Source organism: Eurosta solidaginis, chromosome 4 (assembly GCF_040869045.1).
Source record: "Eurosta solidaginis isolate ZX-2024a chromosome 4, ASM4086904v1, whole genome shotgun sequence".
Classification (NCBI taxonomy): domain Eukaryota; kingdom Metazoa; phylum Arthropoda; class Insecta; order Diptera; family Tephritidae; genus Eurosta; species Eurosta solidaginis.
The window spans coordinates 127,135,556-127,158,084 of record NC_090322.1 but is presented as its reverse complement, the minus strand read 5'-3'; the positions used below and the strand labels follow the sequence as shown (position 1 = coordinate 127,158,084).

The 22,529-nt window shown below is 35.0% G+C and overlaps 1 protein-coding gene across 2 annotated transcripts in view; it reads left to right on the top strand.

The window, feature by feature from the left end:
- Nucleotides 1–12,456, top strand: part of m (miniature) — a 231,310-nt gene extending 218,854 nt beyond the window's left edge. For both annotated transcript variants that reach the window (XM_067779048.1, XM_067779047.1), the window contains exons 5-7: nt 1,814–1,961; nt 2,138–2,260; nt 10,621–12,456. In XM_067779048.1, coding sequence (XP_067635149.1) covers nt 1,814–1,961; nt 2,138–2,260; nt 10,621–12,014 — 1,665 coding nt within the window. In that variant the 3' untranslated portion in view covers nt 12,015–12,456. The remainder of the gene's footprint in view (nt 1–1,813; nt 1,962–2,137; nt 2,261–10,620) is intronic.
- Nucleotides 12,457–22,529: the final 10,073 nt, after the last annotated feature.

Here is a 22,529-nt window from a genome sequence, read left to right as displayed (position 1 = left end):
TAATAGGCTTTATTCTTTAAAGCCTCAACACTTATGTGAACTTACGCCAAAACGTTGATACTCTTTCACTCTGGTGAACTTACTTAATCTGCGTATTAGATACGTTTTCATGATTTCTCGCCTCCATATTGCACCCGTACACTGCAAGACGTTTACGTCTACGAATAGATTTTTAGGCGGGTACGACAATATGCTTCTACGCTTCACGTCCGTAAGCGTTAAGAATTTTGTTCCCTAATATGTTTACATGATTCTATGTTAACCCTTTATGCTTACGAATATGACTATAGATACGTTTATACGATTTAACGGCGAAACGTTAATCCGAATATACGCAACTATGGCAAAATGCTCAAATGCTAATTTGCCTTAAGCTAGTGCACGCTGACACCCTTTCACAATATCATGCTAGTGCATTTTCACGCAGGTTCACTTGGAGGCTAATACGCCTGTTTACTGTTACGCTGTTACGCTTACGTTAATACGCACTGCTTGCGGTAAAGGCTTTTACTCTTAAATGGTACTGAATGACCCCTCTCTAAATAACTGTTTAATAGCGGTGATGCCGATTTTTTCACAGAGAAAACAAGGGAATATATATATGTATATGTTAGTTTGCAAAGTATCTGTGAATAACATACTTACCTGTTAATTATTTATGTGCTAGGGCAAAGGAAAGAAAAAGAACGAAATAACGGTTTGTTATCGAAAGCTTTTGTTATTGACGATTTATTGCTTTATTATCTATTTGTTATCGAGTTTTTATCGTCGTGTTATCGACGAGGTACAGACGAGCTGAAAATTCGCTATCGAAGATTTATCGAGAAGTTACCGATTTGCTACCGAAGAGCTGTCAGTTTGTTAATAAAAACTTGTATCAAAAAGTTATCGGTTTACTATAGACTTGTTATCGCTTTACCAAAATGGATAATATTTCGATAGCTAATCGATAACTTTTTGATAAAAATCCGAGAATTTTTCGATAACAATTGTTATCGATAGCAAGTCGTTTTTTCTTTTATTGATGAATTTTCCCGAGGCCCATCAAAATGAGTCCAAAGTAGTCCCAAATTATCATAAATTTATTTTTCCGCACCCTGCAAAATTAATCCAAAGTAGTCTCGAAATAGGCGATAATATAATCCACACATTATGACGAAATTTCTCCGAAATGATCCCAAGATGTTTCCTTAATATTCTCAAAATAGTCCCGAAATAATTGTGCAAATAATCCCGAAATATCCGCCTGATCCCGAAAATATCCATGATAAATGATCTCAAAACAATCCCATCATGATCCCAACATTACAACAAAAGCGCCTCGAAACGATCCAAAAACTATCCCCAAACAATCCAGAAATGAGAAAGCCCTTTTTTGTGTTTGGAAATCAGTTGTTACCCCTGATGAACCGAATACCTTTTTCTGGTTAACCGTTGAATGCAATCCCTGGTTAAAACCATTGCTTTTTTGCCCCAGGGCAAAAAATTAAGTTTCGGCTTATATTCATCCTTTTTATAAATACAACTACAAAAGGTTTAGTTTTCGGAAATTTGTATAGCCATTGTATCATTCATATATTTACATGCATAAGTAGTCGACGTCCAAACAATTAAATGGCTTTTGCCTGTTGATTACTAAATCCTAAGAATGCCACCATGGTATGCCACCAGCTAAATATGCTGAAATGTACTTAATGAGGTGCCTCTCAAAATTTTTCCTTTTTTGAGAATGTTTGCTATACATATATATATATACTGAAAACCTAAAATTAAACTAATGAAAACAAATATATTTTTCCTAATCAATATTTAGGTCGTTGTACAATACGACAAAGATTTGCTGGAGGTTTGGGATGAAGCGAAACGCTTGCGTTGCGAGTGGTTTAATGACTATGAGAAGACGGCTTCAAAACCACCAATGGTTATTGCCGATTTAGATGTAATACAACTGGATTTTCGCGGTAAGTTCAATAAAAATGCACAAAAACTTAGAATCTAATTAGTAGAAGATGTTATTTATTTATTTAGCTCCAAAATAGATAAAGCATTAAGTTTATGATTTTATGCCATTGTTTAATCCAGCACAATTTGTATTCTTTCACTAAATTAATTTTTTTCTCTTCTTTTTTTCCAAAAGGTGATAATGTTGACTGTTGGATGGAAATACAACACGGCAAAGGCCCATGGGCACCACCAGTTAGCGGTATTGTGCCGCTAGGTTCTACACTTACACTTGTGGTTGCCATAAATGATTATCGCGGTAAGTTCCCATTAAATATACGATCGGGCAAACAGTTAATAACAAGGATGATAAGTGAGCAATAAAGTTGCTAACATGAGAAATTCTGCATGTGCAAAATTATGGCCATTTGCATCTCCGCACATAAGCACTTACATAGATAATAGCCGTGTTTTTTAACACGCGCGTATACGTTTCGTTTGCGCGTGTTAAAAAACGCCTATCTTCGCTTAGATAATGCTTAGGAGACCCATCTAGCGGCTGTGGTAAAACAACTAGCTACAGCAACAGGGTGTACCGAAAAGCGGAGACGCAACGCTCTGATGGCCATAGGGTATAACATATAGCTGAATCAGTTGCGATGAATTGTGGACACACATATAATACATAGAATTAGTGTACAGGGTGAAACAAAGACACATATTTCAGTTACATCTGAGTATAATGCGTATTGAAATTTAGTAGGACAAAATTTATGCGCAGCAATTTTAGAGGTGTATTTATAGTTTGTCTCTTAGCAGTCAATATAAAGTTTAAGCGTAAACGGATATACGCGTGTTAAAAAACACGGCTAATTATTTATGTAAGAGAGGGTATAGTAAAGAAAAGCAATGATGCGGTTGTTGTCATCACCAGCAATCATCATTAGCGTTTCAATTTTTACATTCATACATATGTACGTACATTGCGGATACATACTGACAAAATTGTAAGTACATTTACCACATCAATGCTTGTGACGCCGTATCGTCTACAATTAATGATTGGATTTCACGGGGCTTTTATTAGCTCTGCAGACGAGAGTAATGTGAGAACATTATAGCGTGAACGGAATTGTAACTAAATTTCATGCTAATGGCTAATGGATAGTGGGTCTAATCAATTACGCCGCTATGTTTAGACGACAACTGCAGCGGCATAGCGGCTAGTGGCATGCTTTTCATATCGAATGTCTTAGGTTTAGCTAGAAAAGTCCCACGATATAAGTAGGCTTAATTTTCGCGTGCTTCGATGCTATGAGCAAACATTTATCTGTCCTAGAAGGCGATGAGTTCATGAGATCTACAAACCATTAGCACTCAGTTTTATTTCTGAGAAGCAATGGTAATGCCGATTATATTTAGTCTGACAGCATACGACTACAATATCATTAGGAGAACTAGCTGTCCAAATGCTAAGGCTCTGCAACAACTTCGACTCTTAAAAGAGCTAGCTAAGCTCGCCACCACCTCTTTTTCGATAACGAAGTTAAAGGAATCTCAATTAACGCCAGGCAAGTCGTCTGACCCAAATAAACTCCAAGGCTACATGTGGGGATACCTTTTGAGCAGCTAAGAACGAAGGTCATGAAACTACGCTGCCAGTGTAGAAACAAATCTAAGCTGGATTAAAAATGAGTCCGTAAACCAACTTGGCCTGTGTATTGACTTCGGTAGTGAAATTAAAGCCTGTGGTGCTTTCAAAATCTTAAGAAACCCTGCTTAAAAGTGTATATGCTAGCTTCTCAATTATGAAGTCAGACTATGTTCAGTCTGGCAGTAGTCATCAGGGGCTTTCCCCTACCAAGGGGAGCAAATTCAAAGTAACCCCGTTTCATTTGTCTTAAATTTATCAAGAGCTGTCATTATCGAAGTGATTCCTTGCACCGGGACTTCTCCTCACTCTCTTCTTTCGAAAGGGGTTGAATCTATTCTCGGGCCCACAGACTGGTGCTGCTGCGAATGTTCAAATAAGATATATTTATGAAGGTGACACCCACGAACGAAATGTTCAGGGCTAACAACCGCTGTTCATTGACCACGCACATTTCTTCAAAATATGTGTCTTAGTCTATATGGTCTTCTTTAGCGCTAAGGAAATTATCATCATTGAGATACAAGACCGATCATCTCGGGTCCGATTTAGTATAAGTTTTAGTCCTCTCTTACGACAGTCATGCCTGACGCGGAAATATTCTAAACCCTCTAATCCTCTTTAGGAAATGTGTTAATACTTGTTGTTCACACTATGAGCGCCATGCGGATTCCGCCAAAGGACTGCCCACATCCCGCAGTTTTTGCGGCGACAATAACAGCATTATTCCAAGATATTTAACCCTATTTGACAATAACTACTGTATCCACCCATTTGAGGGCAGAAATTTAATAAAATCTTGCAAAATCTGTTTAATTAGGGATGCAGACTTGAGTCAGGGTGCTGCCTAGATATTTTCCTATGATTCGGATTGCCTGGAGATCCAACAATACCTCGATAAAGACCGCAATCCACGTGCACACTTCTTTCTGAATTGTGATTCCACCCCGATCTACTGCGACAGTTCTAACCCACAGCCATTTTATTCTAACTAAGCGCAACATACAAAATGTAGCGCGGAGTCGGCATAAAACCCTACGTCGCACTTTCTCAAGCAGTATTTTCTCCCTTTCTCTATATTTCATTTAATGCGATCATTTATTGTCATTTCACTTGGGTTTGTTAACATTTTTTTACATTATTTATATTTGTATAATTGACACAGGTGGCAACATAGAATCTGAAAGAGACGAATGAGGCGCAGCAACAATTCCTTTATTTTTATTAGCTTCTTCCGACATCACATTCGAGTTTGACAATACTGGACGACTTTGAGTAAAACTTGATGGAGGTATAGGGCGATTCAGCAAAATACTCGACGGATATCTTGTACGGATATTTGCGTCAGTGTTCATTGCCTGTGGAGGTTTCGGTTTCGGTTGTTGACTTTGTGGTAACGCAAACAAAACCGACGAATTCATTGATGCAAGAGCTGCTTTAGGTGGATTTGGTAAAGGTGATATTGCAGGAAGATTTGATGTGAATGTATTAGAGTCCTGTAGTGGTGCGGGAAACATGTGATTTTGGTTTTGCATTTGTTGCTGCGGCCTTTGGTAGATATAGTGGGCCATATTAAGATAAGTTTGTAATGGGATATATTGATTTTGCGCGCCTTCGAGTACAACTGGTCGCGCTGGTGGCTTATTTACTTCAGAGTTTGATTGCATGTTTGGCTTCGAAAGATTTTGTTTTGAAGATAAATAATCGAAGTTTTCTGCATACCCCATATTGGCGAATGATGACACATTTGCTTTGTTTGTAGAATTTGTTAAAAAAGAGTTCTGCTCTAAATTCGTTGACGCAGTTTGAACTTCTTTCGTAAAATTTTGTTTCCCAGCAATTAAATCTCTTTGCTTTTCCTTATTATAATAATTGAGCAAAAGCGTAGTGTAGAATTGTTCGAAATCGGCAGCAGATGGTAATCCGAGTTGAGCATCGCTGTTGCCCGCATTTCCCAAGTCGTAGAGATGTATTCCTGTGGTATTCAGTTTAGAGCTCTCTACCAAGTAGATGACACTCACAACTAGCAATAACGTGATCTTCATGTAACACTGCATCACTGAACTTTCCGATGCAAAATGACAACAGAAACTGATTAATCAAGCGTCGACATTCAATTTATAAATAGGGAATGCTCTTCTTTTAAAATCAGCTATTATGGGAGTTTAATCAGTAACTAAGTTAATCATTCATCAAAATTTACATATAACAACCTTTCGATAAATCTTGAGACATGCCAATTTCCGGTGATAAGATAATGTTCTAAATGTCTGTGTCTTTCTTATTTTTATCTTACAAACAAAGAAATCAAAAATAATCATTTCCCAAAATATATACATATATATATGTGTGTATGTATGTAAAAACATCAGTGTGTCCGCAGCGTTGTGAGAAAATTTTGCGGGAATTATCCCTTTCCCTCTCCTATCTATTCAAGCTCTATCTCCTTCCTTGCTTGCCGTTTTTTAAATAACAATATATTGCATATGGTGAATCAGATTAATAACATAGAGTCGGCTTATGTTCAATACCCTCCATACTTTTAGATGGTAAAATAATCTCTGACTCACCTTTCATATACATATGACATTAATGCCAGCTTTTAAACTTAGCTGAAATTGTATTAATTCTTAATTAATTACTAGTTTTGAAAATTCCTCAATCAGCAATGAAATTTTTTTCAAAAGCAAACCCTCTATCAGCGTTCATTTTCGTATTCTTATTCATATGTATTACAGCTTTAATCGTATAACGTTGGGGTGCAATGGTGAAAAAGTGTCGGGATACACATCCACTTCCATAATTCAATATTATTAATGTTGCAAAATGTTTTGATTCAGACTGGTCTGTCCGTCCGTTCGTCTGCGGCTATTTTTTGACAATTGCAGCCATTTTGCCCCCAAAACGAGTTGACATCCGTTAACTGTGCTGTTTCTTTGCGATTTTTCGAAAAATATTAGTAGTAGAAATAGGAAGCAATCAGTTGCAGCCATTTTGCCCCCAAAACGAGTTGACATCCGTTAACTGTGCTGTTTCTTTGCGATTTTTCGAAAAATATTAGTAGTAGAAATAGGAAGCAATCAGTTGACAAATACTGTTCCTTAGAACAGTTTTTTTAACTTTATGATGAATTTATTAACTATGCCATTATCCGACCGAACACAGGTAAATTTATGAAAGGTACGGTCACAAAGGAATCGTGCACTTTCGTAAACCTATGAACATACGAAACCTTTACCGATTCGAAATTCATCGTTTAAGGTCAAAAACTCGGCTAGTTAATCGATTCACATAAAAATGTCATTAGTAAATAATGGAGATGCCATAACGAAATGTACTCATTGAGCATGTTAACTTATTCATTCTGTTGTATTATGTATATACCTATTTGGAATATTCGGACCTTGTGAGGTAGTATCAAACGAACGTGTTCCGAATATTCTAAATTAACGGTTTATACGCAGCACTTCCATGAATACTTAAACGGAAAAGAGCTTTCCGAAATTTCAGAATAAAATAGGTAAATACTCCCTGTGTAGCAGGACCGCACAAAAGCTTAACTCTTCTGTCAAAGTTAAGGCCGGAAAATAAAGTTCTAAGACAATAAGCCATTTTATTTTATTTTTATTTTTTGCAAGTTCATTACGGCTGCTGAGTAGAGTATCACCGCATGTCGGCTGCCAGTTCGAAATCGTCCTATCTCAAAATATTTTTTGAAAATTCCCCATGTCAGGATTTGTCACAAATACGCCTAATATCAGAACTAAATGAAGAACGCCTTATCTCATAATGTTTTTCATTAACTCCCTCTTATGTAAAAATGCATGGAACTTATGCTCAGATAGGGAGTTTTTGAAACAAATTTTGAGATGGTATATTTTTGAATAAAATTCTGACGTGCGGCATTCTTGAAACAAATTCTGAAAGAATGGGCAAACCAACATAACTCTTTATCAATTCACGAAATATTTAGTAGAAAATGAATTATTTCCCTGTTGGCGTTTACAAATTTATTATCACTACTAATATACTACTAAAGGTACTTTTCTACTACAATTTTCGCTGAAGGGTATACAATTATTCCCCGTTTTCTTTACTTCGTAAAGGCAACCCATCCACATTTTTAAAATTGGGAGTGTCAAAGCTCTGTCATCATTGGAGAACAAACCCCTAGTAATTGAATCATGGTTCAACATAAACACTCCATTCAAAAAACCAATATTTCCCTCCATCAACCACATTTTCTATAAAAAAATATTTTTATTCGGATAGCAAAACTCCCTATCTAAGTTTTAAACTAAATTAAGCTGAGTTTAGAACAAAAAACTGATTTGAATACAAAACGGGACTTCTCATCACCCATAAGCAAATCATATTATAAGCAAATTACATACCATATATGTAACTGCAAAACTGGTTTTTGCTCTCCTGAAAAATGGGGCTTTGATAGAGGGTACCAAATATAGGGCGACGATATGTAAACTAGGGATAATGCTTACCCGGAAGATCTGAAATGTGTTTTAATTTTTCAATATTGTTGAGCAGTCTCATATTTATCGTTTGAATGAAAAAGCTCTGATCGTAAGTGGCTACACGGCCCCTGGTTGTCTTTGATGTGTTAACATTGTTGCTCACAGTGTGGGGAAGCCAGATTATAACCAAACTAAAGCTATTATCGCTTATAATGGATCAGGTGTAACGACAAAGGGAAAAAATTAAAAATAAAGAATATGTAATAGAAGTAAAGTAGGAAGAAAAAGTAAGGTATAATAATAATGTCGATAATGATGTGGATAAAAATAACGGTTGGGAAGACAAGCCAAGCCCAGAAAAGGCAAGGAAGGGAGAGGAAAATTTTGTTATAGGTATGTTATCGACAAGGTATAGATGATTTATCGATTCTTTATCCACAATTTTAAGGTTTGATGTCGATTTAGTATCTTTTTATGGGAATATTATCGATTTGCTATCGAAAACTGTGCTACTTTTGTCAAAAAGGTTTTCGATTATTTATCGGACTCTCATCGAATATAATTATTATATTATTATCAAAAAGATGCGGCATTTTAACAATTTGTTTTTGGTGTATCATCCGTTTTTTAAAAGAATAAGGGTAACACTGGACCGAACCCTCATATGGAATGCTGATCTAGATGCTACCTTAACACAAAGCAGCAAGATCTTTCTTCACCTGCACTCGAATCTATGGCAAAACATTAGTTTGGTCGCCGAAGACCACGCAAAGAACAGCAATAAAAAGAAAAAACAAAGCAAGAATCCTGCTGCTAATATGAATGTATCATACACATATTTAGAAGGCGAGGCTCTGGTTTCTCATGAAAATAGGGGGTGGGGGCGGGATGGCCTAGAAGATTTAATGCGGTCATATTAATCGTTCCCGATATTGTTGGGCTAGTACCTTAATGGTGCTTGTTACCGGAACATACAGGATCTATACTGGGCAAAGGACCATCAGTATCGATAACACTACCGAAACCTTCTGGGAGTGTACTTATCGTTAATACAACAACAAACTATTTGTTCTTCAATCGACAAGATTATCAGCCAATCTCATGAAACTAAGCAGAGAGGCTCTATGAACTCTCACTGGGTACTATACGGGACATTGTAGTCTACGATATCACCTAAGTACGTTAAATCCATCCGATACACAAATCTGTCGCTTTGGGGAGTTGGAGGATGAAATTCCGGTTCACGTTCTCTGCTAATGCGACGCTCACGTTATGCAGAGACCCTTCCATTTAGGTGACGTGCCTCTTAATCTCTTTGTGATCTGAAGTTAAAGCCTGAAGAGGTATTTAAATATATTAAAAACATCAACATACAGTAATAAGCTCAAAGGTCAGACAGAATAGATCGAAATGGTTATCGACAATTTCTCGATTGCTATCGAAAAGCTATTAATTTTTCAACAGACTTTACCAGTTTGTTATCGGCGTATCATCGATTTGTTAACACCCACTCATCGATTTGTTATGGAGAAGATACCGAGAAAATTTCAACATAACGTTTTATGACACATTTGTAGCTCGTCGAAAACAAGCAAAAGTAATAGATAACTCGACAATAATAATGCGCTATTGATAATAAGCCGATCGATAAGAAGTCATAAGAAAGCTCTTCTCGAAAAGTCCGAAATTTTTTGTTGTGGTTTAATTTCAACCCCTGAACGCTAGTTTATTTAAAACATTGGGGTACTATCGAATTTCCGAGTACCTAATACTCACACATTTTTTTTAGCTCAACCTCTCTCAAATTATTTTACTCCTTTTTGGCTTCCGGTTATTTGCATAATGCGCAGCATCTCACGAATTCAGTTTAAGAAACTTCGTTAGATAGAGTTCGGAAGCTATATTATTTTGCTAATACACACAGTAAATAGTGATTGAAATTTGAACCGCTTTTTGGATAAACTTGTGCATTACACGAACTCCCACACGAACAGTTTTTATTCTGGAATTCAAGAACCGATCCGAAGCCTTGTTTAAACAAATGCAAGCGGAAATTTGTAGCTTTAATAAAACTGTAGATGGGATGATGCAAAGTGAATAATTTCGTAGGGGCCCACCATTTATTCAAATAGCTATATATAGACTTTTTTAATGGTTTTTCTGGAATTTGACCCCAATAAGAACAAAATCCTTTATTGGATCTCTGAACTTATTCATTGTGTCGTAAGGTAAATTTGTTCAATAAACTTTTATAAATTCAACTAAAAGCCTTTTTAGGATAAGAGGGATTTACGTTTGATTTTTAAATAAATTTTTTATTAACTCTACTTTATAGCCCAAATTTTTTTGAATTTCATAGATTGTTCCTTATTTTTCCCATATTATTTAAATAATTAAAATGATATGAGGAATGCATTTTTTAGAGATACATTTCCATTATGTCTGCGCTAGATGACGCCATTTACAAAACTTTATCCTTTTAACTCAATTTGCATTTTTTTTTTCACAAATTTTTCCGTAATTTTAATCACCATCTCTTTCTATTTTTTCTTTAAGGTGAATTCGATATGCGCGTCAAGTCATGCGTGGCCTCGGACGGTTCAGGTCATGTTATCAATCTATCTGATGAATTTGGCTGCGTGCTACGTCCAAAGATGATTTCACGCTTCCTTAAGGCGCGTGCACCAGATGAACGTGCCACTGTCATAACTTACGCATTCTTTCACGCCTTTAAGTTTCCAGATGCACTGAGCGTACATATAAAATGCAAAGTTGAAATTTGTCGGCATGGTTGCCTTGATCACTGTCAACTCACCGGAAGTGTTAATGAACGCAAAGATGTACTTATAAACGAGGGTAACCATAATGAATTGAACCAAGATATAGGACATGGAATGCATAGTGCCCAACAACCGGCACATGATAGTATTCCTATGGCTAGTCATGGTGGTGGTATGGGTGGTGGGGGTGGAGGCGGTGTTGGTATGGGTGGCGGTGATGGCGCGATCGATCACGATATCTTCTACGATGACATTATACACAATCGCAAGCAACTCTCATCGATTAATAGTGGCATTGCAAATATACTCGACCAATTTAATACGCATGAAAAGAATGCAAATCTGTCACCACGACCAGTGCATGAAGAACCCGAAGATGCAGATCTGGATTCATTATTTGGTGAGGACGAATTGGCCGATTTGGATGAGGCACAATATATGGAATTGAAAAAGAGTGGCAAATTTCCTCACGGGCCACGTCAGTTTGAAGCACAAAAACGTATGGGCGTTCCAATGGCTGGGCCACGTTCACTGAAACCCAAACCAGATGCTGATGCAGTACATCCTGTTTATCGCCCCCAAGCTGAAGCTTTAACGAAGTCACGTGTAGACCACATTGATCTTGATGCGAATGAAGAGCAAATAATGCTAAATTCAATTAAATCGAATTCTAGCAATACGGAAGAAAATGCAACAAGTAGTCGTCGTCGGCGGTCGATTGTGATTTCTGATCGCAAAGTACGCAGCGCAGATGTCGGTGTTAGTGGACTGTATGATGTCATCTCCGAAGCAGATCTTGCTTTCTCGCCAGATACCAAACAGGAAGCAGTAACAGTGTTCCAAGGCAAAATAAGCGAGGAAGTCGTGTATGGTATCTGTATGCCGGTACCGGGCTTTAGCATACTCTTCATTGTAGTTATTTCGGCCACCATTGTTTCGGCATTGATAGCCGGTTCTCTGCTCTATCGCTATCAACTGCAGAAGGAGGCGCTCGAAAAGCAGACACCAATACCAGCGCCGGGTACATTTGCATCATGGATGACTTTAAGACTTTTCCGCGTGCGACATATGCAAGAACAACAACAACAATGTCAGCAAATAAGCGGTACAGTTGCGGCGGTAGCAGCAGCAGCAGCAGCCGCAGCGGTAACGCACGAGACAGTGCAGTAGAGGAAGGGGGATTTTAAATCGAAGAATTTAAAAACAATTATTTGCAAGATATTAAAATTTTTTTGATTTTATATGTGAATGACTGAAAGAAAATTCGAACAACACGAACACTGTGCGATAGCCAACAAAAAAGACACGAATGCAGTCAGTATGGAAATTATTAAAGTTAGAGGGCTTCGAAATAATGCACCATAAGTTTATTTTTAGTGCACTGAAAAAATATGACGTTTTGCGATTAAAGGGATGGTGGTTTATTGTTTTAGAGGTCTGTCTTTTTTTTAAATTGCCGTATCACATTTTTGCCTTTTTTAATTTTTGTATAGCATTTTCAGGTCAAATGAAACTTTTTTCAAGTCAAATGAAACTGTTTTCATTTCAAATGAACCTTTTTTCATTTTAAATGAAACTTTTTTCATTTTAAATGAAACTTTTTTCATTTCAAATGAAACCATACTACTAAGGTAATTGTCAATATATTTATATTTTACTTTATAACGCTATTTAGCAAATTTTTCTTTAAGACAACTATTTCTAATTAGCCACATTGAAGGCAAAATTTTTGCTTAAATTTTCTTTGTGAATTTAAGCTGCAGTTAAGGTCGGCTTAGTTTAGCCTTGCCTTTTGATCGTTTTAATTTTTTAATAGATAAAGTAGCAGGGTTATACGCTAGGCAACTTTAACCACCCACTGAAAATAAGCACCTATATTTTTTACTTGTATCTACTCTTATATATAAAGCACATTCTTCTACATATAATTCGTTAATAACGTAGGAATAAAGCAACGTAGAGAACAAATATAAGGTATTATGCTTTTCTCTTTGACCAACGTCTTACCAAACAACATAGAACGATAACAAGGCATTGAGAGAAACATTACTTTTACCAACTATATAGTAGAGCATGTGGACTGTGGAGAGATCTTTTTTAACTATGCTGAAAAACATAACGGTAAAAAGTGATCTTTTCTACTCTATGGCGTAGTTACATTGCACTTCACTCGTTTGGGCCTTTGAAAACATATAGTTGTTTTTATTCCATTATTTTTCATTGTATATTGTATTTAAATGTAATACTTAGAATATATATATTAGAAGGGGTCGATTTATTAACGGATATCGCGCGAACGATTTTTCGATAGGATTTGGGGTCAGGAAAAAAAATTTCACTACGCATACCCAAACAAATAATTTCGAGCCTGCGAAATTTCATTTTTTTTTTTTTACTTTTTTTGACTTTGATTTTTAAGGGCTTTTTCATGACCTACTAAAAAAAATGTCATACGTCCAACCCAAAAGCGTCCGCTAAAAACGTTGGTATACATGAAAATTATACAATCAAATGAAAATTTTATAGTGTTCATAGTGTCTAATGTGACAAAGTGTACCACAAATCGATGGTACCGATTTTCTATGTAATTAATGGTGTAATTTTCGTAAATTTTATTTAGTTTTCATTTGTAATTTTGTCAACCGCCACATCTAAAAATATTACGCTCCTGATGATGCCAAGGAAATTTGGCGAAACGTTGGGCCGTAAGGTAGAATAAACTTTGTTTTTATTCGCACTACAACGAAATCGATCAGAATAGTTTAAAGGAAACTTAATCTCCGAATTTTTTTTTTGTAGGTCATGAAAAAACCCTTAAAAATCGAAGTAAAAAAAAGTAAAAAAAAAAAAAATCTAATTTCGCAGGCTTGAAATTATTTGTTTGAGTATGCGTAGTAAAACTTTTTTCCTGACCCCAAATCCTATCGAAAAATAGATGGCGCGATATCGGTTAATAAACTGACCCATTCTAAGTATTACATTTAAATACAATATACAATGAAAAATAATGGAATAAAAACAAATATATATGTTTTCAAAGGCCCAAACGAGTAAAGTGCAATGCAACTACGCCATAGAGTAGAAAAGATCACTTTTTACCGCTATGTTTTTCAGCATAGTTAAAAAAGATCTCTCCATGCCTTGTTATCGTTCTATGTTGTTTGGTAAGACGTTGGTCAAAGAGAAAAGCATAATACCTTATATTTGTTCTCTACGTTGCTTTATTCCTACGTTATTAACGAATTATATGTAGAAGAATGTGCTTTATATATAAGAGTAGATACAAGTAAAAAATATAGGTGCTTATTTTCAGTGGGTGGTTAAAGTTGCCTAGCGTATAACCCTGCTACTTTATCTATTAAAAAATTAAAACGATCAAAAGGCAAGGCTAAACTAAGCCGACCTTAACTGCAGCTTAAATTCACAAAGAAAATTTAAGCAAAAATTTTGCCTTCAATGTGGCTAATTAGACATAGTTGTCTTAAAGAAAAATTTGATAAATAGCGTTATAAAGTACGATATAAATATATTGACCATATCCTTAGTAGTATGGTTTCATTTGACTTGAAAAATGTTTCATTTAAAATGAAAAAAGTTTCATTTAAAATTAAAAAAGTTTCATTTGAAATTAAAAAAGGTTCATTTGAAATGACTTGAAAAAAGTTTCATTTAAAATGAAAAAAGGTTCATTTGAAATCAAAAAAGGTTCATTTGAAATGACTTGAAAAAAGTTTCATTTAAAATGAAAAAAGTTTCATTTGACCTGAAAATGCTATAATACAGTGTAATTAGGGAATATTAAAACTTTCGTCCTTTTATTTATGTAGCTCTGTTCATCAGATCTTTTTTATTTATAAAACTTTTTAAACCGTTTAATTTTTTTTTTTTTTCGTAGCTAAAGTTGAAGTTGAAGTTAATGTTACAAAGCATTTTCGGGCATTTATGCAATAGCAAATAAATACTACAAACACACGTAAATACACACATACATGCACATATACGTACATTAGGGTGCCTCACCCGAAAATATTGCAATTAATTTACAGGAAACTAAAAATTTGTTATGCTTGGTTTTCATAAGGTTAAATTTACCGGCATGACAAACTGCCTTAAGCTAGCCCGCTGGTCCGTTGGGGTCAAAGGTTTTTCCATTATGTCACATTAGATACCACAAATCACACACAGAAGATCGCGCATTGCACATGTAAACAAAAGATTAGCTGGCTTTTATAGGCAATTTTTACGTCATTTTTCTTTAGCTCTTGTTTTCTTCTCTCTTTCTTTCATTCGCTCAAGCAGTCAACTGTGACGTAGCTGCCCAGAACGAAGCAATTTTGAACTCGTGAATGCGCAATCTTCTGTGTGTGATTTGTGATTAGATACTGACTCAAAGTCAATAAGGCAGTGCGTGGTCAAAACCCACACAAAGATTTTATGTTCACTTATTTCACAATCCATTTCATTATGTCTCGTTGTTTCACCAAAGAGGATAAATATAATAAGAGCCGTCACTCGTTATTTTTTAGGCATTTACTCGATGTAAACTGTGAGGTAGTCGCTACTTTTGTTTTACGAGGGACATTTTTGAATTAGCTCCCATTTATCCATGTGGTCTTGTCACTTTATGCAAACGTGTTTTTTGGAAAAAGAATTAAATAGTTAATTAAATACAGTCGGAAAAATAAACACAAATACCCCATGAAAATGTATACAACCATTTATAAATATCTCGCCCAAAAAAAAAGTAGCGACTACCTCTCAGTATAGATCGAGTAAATGCCAAAAAAATAACGAGTGACGGCTCTTATTGTATTTATCCTCTTTGATTTCACGCGCTGTGGCATTATTTACTGATGGGACGTCAGTGACATAGTACAGGTCTACAAGTAGGATATGTAGCAGCACGCACATACACAGCCACGCTCACCTGATAAAATGCTTGTTCTTGTTCGTTTTCTAAGAAAAGTGTAGTAGCTGCTAACGAAAACTGCTTAAAATTTTTATTGTAAAATAAGAAATATCCTTATTTACTTTGAAACGAGCACTTTATTACATCTCCCCTTAAAATATATATGTTTTGGACAATTTCAATTAACAAATTGTGATACTTTATTACCGGGGACGATTGCTTAAACACGATCAAAACTATCGTGGGAGGTATTAATAGACGCGTTTTTGCCTCGCTTCCAATAATTCGAATACTGTTTCGCCTTTGGACTATTGATAACAGGACAAAACGCGTCTTTACATATCTCTTTCCACTTTTTTGGACGGGTTATTGCAGTTGACCTCGGTTTCAGACTGTTTTTCGCGGAGAACTTTTGAGCGGGTATAAAAACTTAGCACCCGTGTTTGTATTCTTAATACTGGAATAACTACGCGTCCTCAGATAACCCAATTCAAGACTTTTGTATAATTTTCTGTAGGACCCATATAGGTGCACTACATTTCCATACTAAATTAGTTCAAAAAAATGTATCATCACAGCAACCCATATCTGATATTCCGCTCCTTTTTTTGTTTCCCTGCGTCGCTTTCCACGACTGCAACCCCGGTAATTTTGACACTTCGTTCAGTGTCAAACTCATGTTCCACGCAGGTTCCAATGAGTTCCACAATAGTTTGACACTGACCGAAGTTTCAAACGGCAGTGTGTTAGAAAGAGAAAGGAATTGCTTCCTTCTCATACATATCATTCTTGTAAACCTGTACTATGGCCAGTGAGCAAACAAAACTAAATTGCCCACATGTTAGGAAATGAAATTTGAATGTCAAACTTGCCGTTGGGCAATTTTCGTTTTCACTTATTGGTCAATTTAATTATCACTTTGTAGTCAAAACAGACGGCAAACGCATTGACGTTGTATGACGAGCCACTTTAATTGATATGGCCAAGTTTTTGCTCAGATTTCACCTAGTGAAAACCAAGCATTGTGTTTTAAACTTTCGTAAAATCTGCCAAAAATTATTTGTTATGCTGGAAAATGAAACTTATTACATATTACATACATACATATATTATGGCCAACCACGTCGAACGCTGTCAAAAACTGTCAAACGCTTCTGACCAAGTGTTGTCGGCTGACCAAATATTATCCCGGCAGAACGGCTGGAACTCTGGAAAAGTGGGGTTCTAGGCCACTTAGAAAACAGTCACTTTTAACTCGAAATCGACAAAGCAGTGTGTGATTAAAACTAACGTCAAATTTGATGTTCATTTATTTCACAACCTCTATTATTATTTTTCTTTGCTTCACATGCCTCCAGTTGGCATACGAAAGAAAACTATCCAAAATGTTGGCGAATTAAGTTTTAATGTCAAATTTGCCATACCCTTGGCCAATTGCCGTTTTCACTTATTGGTCCACTTAATTGGCACTTTGTGGGCAAATCGGAAGGCAAACGCATTTGACGTCGTATGACAATCTATTTTCATTCATATGACCAAACTTGTGTCAAATTTTACCGAAAGAAAACCACGCATAAGTGCATTTGCGTAGAGTTCAAAGCCATAAAGTTGGTGGCCGTCCTCGGCAGTGATTTGACAAACACTCCGATTGTCGGAAAATCAACAAAACAAAATAACTCCGTTTGTATTTCTGTCATCAAAAGCCTCTCAGTGAAAACTCATTTGCCTGGCAGATGCCGTTCGGAGATGGCGTGAAACATGTACGTGGCATCCCGCCAATTTGTTGGAAAAATTAAAGATGAGCACGACGCAAATTGGAAGAGAAGCTCGGCCTAAAATCTCTTCGGAGGTTGTCTCGTTTGTTTGTCTTACGCTAAGCAACGGTACCTTGTTATATCCTTTCTCTGTCGCATGCTAAATTTGAACACGTTATATTAGTCGGGAGTCTGATCTTCAGCTTTTATCGTTAACTAAATTTTTCGGAGTTGTACATACGGAGGTTTCGAAACCAACTTCTAATAGCTGTTGATTTTTGTTTGAAGTATTACCTGCATTTGTTCTGCTCCCAGGTAGAGTGCGCACAAGTCTTGCCACCCTTTTGTGCATATTCTTGTCTGTTGTAGCTTCCTTCGTGCATCTTGTACGTGGTATAATAATTACGGGAACGTTGCCAACTTATCCGAATAAGAATGAATTATCTGGCATTTTAAGAGAGAAAAACGTATCATTGGTGGCGTTCTACAGCTCAGAACAGAGTATTGATCACTGTCTGTTCAGTAGGTAATTTTCTTGGTTTCTCTGAGGTTTGGTGCATGCGCATGCGATTTCTACTTAGTAGTAGTATGTGAAATTTCAAATACCATTATTCTTAGTAGGTATGCCTTAACCCTTTCGCCCCTACTGGGACAATACGTCCCAGCAAACTTCAAATATGTGTATAACTTTTAATTTTTATCCAATTACGCATAGAAATGTGCCCAATAAAACCTTGAAGACTTCTTTGATGATCAGTAACCGCATTCCGTCATTATTGACATCAAATTTCCCGTTACGCAATATTTTGCACAGACATGTCGTGAAATTTCATCAGTAACGCGTTGTATTTCAGTGTGAAACGTCTATCTGGTACCGTTTGTATTCGTAATATACCGCTTGCTGTAAAGTTTAGGTGTGAATAAATATTATTCCTTTGAAATTGGAAAGAAATTATAATGAAAAAAGTAGGTTTTTTATATTTATAACTGCATTGGGACATATAAATCCCAATAATGCATTTGTGTGGGATAATAATATCCCAATATTTGTTTATACCTTGAGATGTGTACAAATTTTTGGCCCCTTTTGGTATTAATGGGACTTATTGGTCCCACCTATAAATGTTAATAAATGTTATTGGGATTATATATCCCAGGATAACGGTAAGGATTCAGGTATGCCAAACATCTTATATTTTAGTCATATTACAGGATTAGCTGTCGTAATGATGAAAACACCGCCTGATTTCGAAAAAAAACTCAGGGGTGAAAGGGTTAAGTTATAGTAGCGTAATCTTTACAGCTGTCATTCAAAGAAAAATTAAAAAATTTCTACATGACTAGGTTGCTAGGCCAGATTCTTCATCAGCTTGTTTCTCAGGTACTGGGAGGCGAACCTCAGTACCCACTGTTATGGTGATGTTCTATTTATAGATATTACCCTAAAGTTTGCTTAAAAGTACTCTTAGCTTTTGAATTTGATGAGTTATGCTTCACTTTTTCAGAATTATTAGTTGTACGGAAACTGTATGATAATTATAGTAATTTTTCCACATTCCAATTTTAATAAAGATATATCTAAGGCTTAGAAAATAATTTGCCAAGAGACGAGCATTTAAAAAAAGCATTTTCATTCAGTATAGGTACCTATTAGTCGATTTTTCCCCCTTTCTTATATTTAAGATTATCGACCCAAAGATAAAAAATTATCTCTTGTTCATGAAAGGCATCAAAAAGTTGAATTGGCTCAATTAGTATTACGTCCACTCTGCACCTAATTGACGCTCGCAATAAAGGATTACACAGGTATTAAATTATCCTGTCTAAACGGCGCAATCGTTGTTCATTCATTTAAGAACTTGTACACAATTCGCTGTGTTTGCATAATATAAGTTAAATAATCATTAAAAAATCTTAGAAATATTTTCGCGTCTTAAGTTAAAAATGTAAAATTTCATAACTCCTATACTTTCCTTACATTGAAAGTGAGGCACTTTAATTTAAACCCAATAAGCACACTAAATTAAATATAAATAAGTAATGCAATACAAATTTATGTAAGTAGTAAATAGTTCGTTTTCTTTTCTCGCACAATTAAACATATTAGAGCAATTCTTTCAGTCTAGGAAGCGCAGTAAACGTAGACAATATTCAACTTTTTCTAGACCAAATATACAACACTCAGAGAACGCACCACTTACGCAATTAATATCCTTTCGATTTCAACCTGCATTTACTTAGCGCCAAAATTTATATACGAAATGTATATTTTATGCATTAAAAAGTTTACAAAACTGCCGCGCAAAGAAATTTGTTGTTTATTTTTAACTTAAAATTCAGTTTCAACATTTTTATTACATTTAAGTGCAAATACATTCAACAGCTGACTTTGAACACACACGTCTTCATGAGTATGTTCTCAATCCGACGGAGACGCCAAAGTAACGAAAAAGGAATTCAAAAACTTACATTTAACTGGCGTTGTCACTTCATTTCTTTCAGCCTTTGAATTTTTCTTGAATTGATTTTGTTTTCAATTGATTGTATACAATTTCCAATAAATAAAATTTTTTTTGTGAGTTTTTCTTTTGCGTTTGATGTGGCAGGAAAACTTCAAAAGTGCGTTCTTTCAAAGTGACGCCACGCAAAAGTCGAACGGGTTTGGGCCTTTATAAATTTTCAAATAAACATGAGTTTCAGCATAGAAAACGTAGAGACCGTAGAAAATTTTTTGTTGTTGCGTATAGTAATCTTTTGAGAGTAAAATGGAAAACTGTCTACGTTTTCTATAGACTCTAGACAGAGAGAATACCCCTATTAAATTATTTCTTTTTTCTTTAAACGCATAAAGATTTTTTTATTGACTAAATCGGTGCTATAAGATATATGTCTGTATGATTATACTTAAAAACATTTTTTTCACATTAGTTGTTTAAACTTTTATGCATAAAACAGTATATTTATTTACTAATACCCATGGTATTTTATACCCAGCGAGAAGAGTCTACGCAAATTTTATTCAGTTACTTTTTGTTTTTTATTCTTACAAAATAAAAAATGAACTGGAGGTTTTTACATGGTGTACCCAAACCTCAAAAATGAAGAGTGTGAATTAAAAAGTCAAAATTTAGTTTTTGTTTATTTTTCTTTGATCAACACTAATGAAAGTTCAACACAATTGAAAATGAAATATTAATGTTAAGTCTGTTTATATTATTTATTTAGTAATAATTAATCACTATATTTATGATGAGAATGGATAAATTTTATAATAAAATAAGTTATAAATAAAATTAAAATGGTGTTTGTATATCTTTTAATACCAAATATGGAAAGGTTTGTTTGGAATTTCATTATATACGTATATTTTGTTCGTTTAATAATTAGTTAGAAGGCGTAGAAAATGGTGCGTCAACAAGATTTTATTATTATTATTATTATTTTATTTATTACGGCCAAAAAAGCCTAATTCATTGTATAGTACAATTTACAAAATTCATAATTGTTTCTTAAAACTATTTCATTAAAAAGAAATGAGTAAATTCATTGTTTAACTAGTATTACATATTTAAATTTTTACAATATAGAAGTAGTTTTTCTTTAAACTTAGCAACGTTTTCACAGTCCTTTATCTCTGCTGGTAGTTCATTATACATTTTATAGCCTTCGTATTCTAAGGTCTTTTTTGCGAACTCGGTTCTTATTTTGGGCAGTCTTAAATTTCTGCTACTCCTAGTTCCATAGTTATGGATCTCATGACTGTACTGTATCCTATCACTCAGATAATTTTGTAATATTCCCTGTGTTATGTAATGTATAAACTTCAAAGAGTAATAACAGATTAATTGTTTAATACTAAGCCAATTTAACATAGGAAGCATAATATTTTTTGATGTTCTATAAGAGCATTTTAGTATCAAACGCATTGCTTTGTTTTGCTGTCTTTGGAGCTTATTAATTAACGTATCATTTGTTACTAGTAGTATTGATGGGCAGTAAATAAAATGTGGTTCTACAATTGATCTATATACTAATATTTTGTGATGTTGGCTAATATGCTTACATGTTCGATACATAAATCATATTTTCTGTGCAATTTTCTTCTCTAAATGATTCATATGTTCTGTGAAACTTAGTTTCTCATCAATTACACTGGACCACGAATTTCAACTTTTTTTCTTTACCAGAAACTCCGTTATGAAATTCGTATGTAAAATCATCCCCTGATTTCGAAAATTGAGGTTATTTTTGATTCTATGGTACCGTTTTTGAGATATTTGCAGCTTACCGTTATTCGAAAAAACCAAAAAGATGACGTATATCTCACCAAGGGGTCAAGCAGTTGCAAATAAGTTTGCAGGATCGGAAAGACGATAAAATTTGCTATAAATGCATCATACATTGTTTTTTGCTCAACCATATAGTTTTCGATATATTAGCTCATCATTTCAGGTTTTTGTTTTTTTTATGAAAAAATATGAAAAAAATTATTTTTTGCGAGGGCAGCATCCCAAAACCACAACTTTTTTTCCAAATATTTTTTATTTACGTAAAGCTCTGTTTAATTAGAAAAAAGATAAGCTATCATCGAAGAAAATCGATGCAAAACTACGTAAGTTATAAGCGATCAAATAAAAATACCCAGGTTGCGCAACTTCAATGTATGTATACATACATAGTACTCCAAGGTAGGACATAGATGTAACTATTCTAGATTGCATAGTCCAGAAGACAATTATAAACATGTAAAATAGATTTAAGTTAGGCTTAGGAAAGCCGTAATAAATAAATACATTATATTAAAGGTATAAAGTGCAAATGGGATATTATCCGGATAAACGAATAACACCATAACAATGATAATACTTTTTCTTTAAGTAAATCAAATAGTACTTTCAATACTCGAATTGTTTTATAGTAGGTAGAGTGGTTGCATCGAAAGGAAGAGTGGTTGGGTTCGAAAGCTGCTGTAGGCATGTAGTTATAAACATGTATTTCCGTCACTTATGGGTAAGTATGCAG